The sequence below is a fragment of the Egretta garzetta genome, unplaced genomic scaffold (genome assembly GCF_000687185.1).
Source record: "Egretta garzetta isolate BGI_Z169 unplaced genomic scaffold, ASM68718v1 scaffold230, whole genome shotgun sequence".
Classification (NCBI taxonomy): domain Eukaryota; kingdom Metazoa; phylum Chordata; class Aves; order Pelecaniformes; family Ardeidae; genus Egretta; species Egretta garzetta.
Window position 1 is genome coordinate 2,241,992 of NW_009258281.1, and position 4,650 is coordinate 2,246,641.

General features: G+C 46.0%; 1 protein-coding gene across 1 annotated transcript in view; it reads right to left on the reverse strand.

Moving 5' to 3' along the window:
• Nucleotides 1-3,595: 3,595 nt before the first annotated feature.
• UNC80 (unc-80 homolog, NALCN channel complex subunit) overlaps nucleotides 3,596-4,650 on the reverse strand; it is a 136,217-nt gene continuing 135,162 nt past the window's right edge. Inside the window, 1 exon segment of the mRNA XM_035892015.1 lies at nucleotides 3,596-3,868. Coding sequence (XP_035747908.1) covers nucleotides 3,596-3,868 — 273 coding nt within the window.

A 4,650-nucleotide genomic window follows, 5' to 3' on the forward strand; every position in this document is an offset into this window, starting at 1 on the left:
CCGGTGCTTGGGGCCGGCACGAAGGCCCTGCCTGGCTGCCCCACCGCGCCCCTGCCACCCCCCCGGCTTTGGTACGGGCAGGGCTTCGGGCTTGGCCCCCAGGTGCCCAAGCAAGGCCCCTTTTGCCGCTTGGGAGGGCACAAATCCCCTGAACCGCCGCCCTGGGGCGAAGGGCTTGAAGCGGGGGAGGGGGGTGAACCAAGAGTGTTTTAACAGTGTTTTTTGTTTTGGTTTTTTTTTTAAGCTTCCCAAGAACGAGTATTTTGTTGCCCCTGAAGCACGATTGTAGGCGGTGGTGCTGCTGAAGGCCCCGCTGTGCCCTTGGGCAGGGGCGTGCGTGGAGGCGTGGTCAGGCAGGCCTGGCACCCTCCCCACAGGGCTGGGGGCGGCGGGTGCCTGGCAATCTGGGGTGAGCTGGGGGCTGAAAGCAGGTGGGCAAATTTTAAAAAATGCTGTCTGTATGCTGGGTCAAATTAGTCTCCAATAGCAGTGTATCACAGCGTTTTGGGAAGGAAGACTGACATGGTGTTGCGCAACAGGCTTAAACACAGAACTGTCCTTTTGCCGTCAGACTCCTCTGTATTTAGTCCTCAGGACAACGTTTGCATAAAATGCTGAGGCAACGGGACCGACACACTGACGAGACTCGCACAGCCCAGACATTTGCTGAACATAACATGCGCTTAAGGCCTCTAACACTAAGCAGCGTTGTTTGTCTTTGCAGCAGAAGTACACCAGTTCTGTTACAGAGATACTGGAGGAAAGCACAAAAGCAGCTAATGCACGTTATATGCACCTCACTAGCACAGTATTAAGTGCAACTGATACAAAAGTTAAAACACATGAGAAAATGGACTGAGCGGTCTGCCTGTCTGTTCCATCTCTCAACAGATCTGTTACATCTCTCAACATCAACAAAATCAAAGCCATCTGCCCTGCCACCTGAACAAAATTAAATTACAGATTATGCCGTTTATTAGCTGCATTGATTTATAGCAGGGTAGGCATTAAAAAGAGGCATTTTAGTCCTTGCTATGGCTTACTACTGTGGATTCACCGGTGACAGTGGGAAACCTGAATGGAAACATTTATTACAAATACTGAATTAAATGAAGTAAATCACAGTTAGTTTCTCATCGCTGGAGTGGAGTACCATGGTGAGGCCTCTACTTTTCATTAAGGAAGATGCTTCCTTCTCATTTTCAGCGGAAAAGGTCGCTCTATAAAATGCACTGTGAATTCTGTATGTGTTGTGTCCCAGCCGTTTACTCAGCTTGCGTCTGAAGTCTGAAGCTCTCCTCCCCCACCTGACGGCCAGTAATCCAGCCTACCTTGGGATTTGAAGTGAAGCTGTGGGTTTTTTCCTCATTTGTGCGTCACTGTTAATAATAAAACTTAGCATCTGGAATTTAGCAATTCTTTGAGTGACCTCCAAGCTAGGAGCTAATCCAAAGCAGCCTCCTATAGGTTAGCTGGCGCTGGCTGCCGTGGACTGAGGAGATAAGTGGCACAGCATGTGTTGGTCGGCAGAGTAAGCAGTTTGTTGTTCAGGACGCCCACTGAGCAGCAGATCGAGACACTGCCATCTTCACCCAGCCATGTACAAAACCATGTACACTTTAAAGTTGCACTCGTGCACCGCCTATATATATATATATATATATATATGTATATGGTGATACAGGTGGTGCACTATAAAAATATTTGCCTTTTCAGCCCTGCTTTTCCCAAGAGGTTCCGACAGTCTCTCTCCCTGTCTCACCAATGCAGTGGAAGCAGAGCCTGGGAGAAGGATGGCTTTTGCTATCTTCAGAGGTTTAATGGGCGTGAGTTCCCTCCTCAGATTGGTGTGCGCAGCTCCTGTCAAATTTGAGCATTTGGCGAATGCCAGGCAGCACGGCCTGAAGGCTCCGTGGGTTTCAGCAGGCTGAAACCTGCTGTCAGGTATATGGTTAATTTTCTGCACAGCAGTAAAAACTGCATGCTGCGCTACAGCAGTGAGGCGGTCGTTTGTATGGCAGTATTTTAAACAGCTGTTTCAGAGCTGTTGAAGAGAGATGCGAGTCCTTTCTTTGGAGTCAGACAGGAGGATATCGTTCTGTCTCCTCAGTAAGGCTGTGTTACGATGCGTGCATCCAAATTATAAGCGCTCGGAAGCCAAACTGGTAATGAGTGCATTTTACAGACTCTCAGAATGATCTGAAACATTTCCCTCTGCACAATAATGCCAATGATTATAAACTCTGGTTCTTCTAATGTAAGCTGGAAAAGGCGGTATATGATTCCCAAAGCACGGGGTAACTTTGGGCGTTGCTTGTGATTTCATGGTTTGTTTCACAGCTGTTTTGCAGTTTGCCCGTAAGCAGCTAATGGCTAAATTCACATTTCAGTGTAATTCCATGATGCTGCAGCACAGCCTGTAATTCAGCTGCGACTTCAGCTGATCCCCCACAGGGGTCTCCACCTACGTATAAATGTTACATCTCTCTCTCTCTCTCTAATACTTGCAGCCATGAACATTACATACATAAAATGGAACCCTTTTAAATACAATCTCAACATGCCAAAAATAGATTCTTTCATCAAGTTTCTGCCCTGCAATATCCATCTTTTGTTTACAATGTACATATATATTTATATTCTTATATATAGGAACATGAAAATACCATATATAAATATTTACTTTAAATCCCTATATCTAAGTCCATACTACGACAGCATCAGTGAAGCAGTTGCTAGGTACCGGAAGGTCCACGCATTCCAGATGAGGTTTCTTGGGGTTTTTTTTAAGCTGTGGAGACGAATTACTCGGTACATTTAAGCAGGACAGCATGGGCTATTTATACCATCTGCAGACCACCCACCCCCTGCCCGTCTATATCTGTGCGCAGCACGTGCATTCCTTCTTGCGGTATGTGCTGTATTTAGCTTTACAGAGCAAATATTTTTGTAGCACAAGGGCAATATCTTACCGAGTGGAATGAAACCAACAGACAAAGTAAACTCAACTGAAGTTTGCAGTGCCAAAAAAAAAAAAAAAAAAAAAAGTCTTAATTGCTCTATGGTGCTTATCATTGCTCTGCAAGTTGGAGACAATGGTCCCAGGCTTGTGAAAATCAAGCTTTACATTGGTACCTTTTCCTCAGTGTTTTCACTGTCAATACCAAGGTGTGAGAGCCTTGGATTCAGCTACTATATAGCCCTCCTTTCAAAAACGCTACAAAAATAAATCTTGGGCACAATCTCAAAAGAGGCTTCTCTTCTCTGTCTCGTACAGCACAACAGCCCGCTTACCCAACGAGGCTGCTGATCTCTGTGCATGGCTGACAGATCAAGGTTCGATGGGCCACATATTTGCCCACACACCCCTACCCTGAGAATTTTGTAAAAATTCTCTGTTCCTGTGGTCTTGCCCTGAACTGAAATAGGTTTCTCAAACAGAAATTTGCCAGTCTATAGTAAGCGGCTGTTAGCTATTTTCTGCTTTTGGATAATAAAGTGCTCTTGTATTAATTAGTTACTAGTTACCAGGGAACTCAGATGAGAAGAAGGTACACTTTCTCTTCCTCCTCCCACCACTGCACTTCCCCAGGAGTTAAACATGAGATTCATCTAGATCAACATCAGTCTCCCCAAGCTCCACGTGCGTGAAGCTGAAGTGAGTGGCCAGCAAGGGGTTCTCCATCCCGTTGTCCTCACTGATGTGAAGGACAGTGTCCCCGTGCTGCAGCAAGCTGGTGGTCTCGAGGCCAGCATAGTCCTCAGTGTCGGAGAGCTGCGTGGGTGGGGTGCTTTGTGCTGTTGTTGGCCGGGACTCCAAGCCCTCCTCTTTTTCCTTCTCCTTCTCCTCAGCAGAAAGTGCCTCGCTCTGCAATTGAGGAGAGCCGCTGGTCAGGCTCGGAGAAAGCCGGAGGGAGAGGGGGGAAAAAAGCAAGGGAACAGCTATAAAATATTTTCTCATTTGTAAATACTTTTTCCCATAAAAGGTCAGGCACTTGCAGATTATAAATCCCGAAAATTTTGCCCTGACAATGATATTTATTTGCTGGCGAATCAAATTTGTAGCAATGATCAGAAAGGTTATCTGATTTCAGTCGTTAACGCTTCCTCATTTCATTTTTCTTAGTGTATTCTTAAGATGGGTGTCTTTCATTTGTTCATGGCAAAGGACATAACCCCCAAAAGACACTAGATACCTGGGCATGTAAAAGTGATCTCAATGTCACTGGTGTACTGAAGGGATGACTGTGATTGTCCCTGCACTGTCCTCAGGGGCATCCAACAGAGAAAAATGCTGGGCAAGCAATTACTTTTGAAATGTGATGCTTCTGCTAGAACAGCCCTGAGGTTTTGAAAGAGTCCGTCCTTAAGGATGCATTTCTCAGCGAGCAAGCTATAAAAACCCCTTGATGAAAACTTGCCCTGGTGAGCAGGTCCAGAAGGACTACTGTATGTGACAGGAAGGTGGAAAGGGAAGATGCAGGAAATGTATTTGCAAATTAAGAATCATTGCATAGGTCTAGAAGTGAATGGTTTACAAAAGTAGGGGGTTGGACAGCAAACTCACCCAAAAGAACAGACACGCAGAAGAGTTTGCTGTCTTCACTCACCCGCCAGCTTTCGTTACAGTGCTGTAATGCATCAGGCATT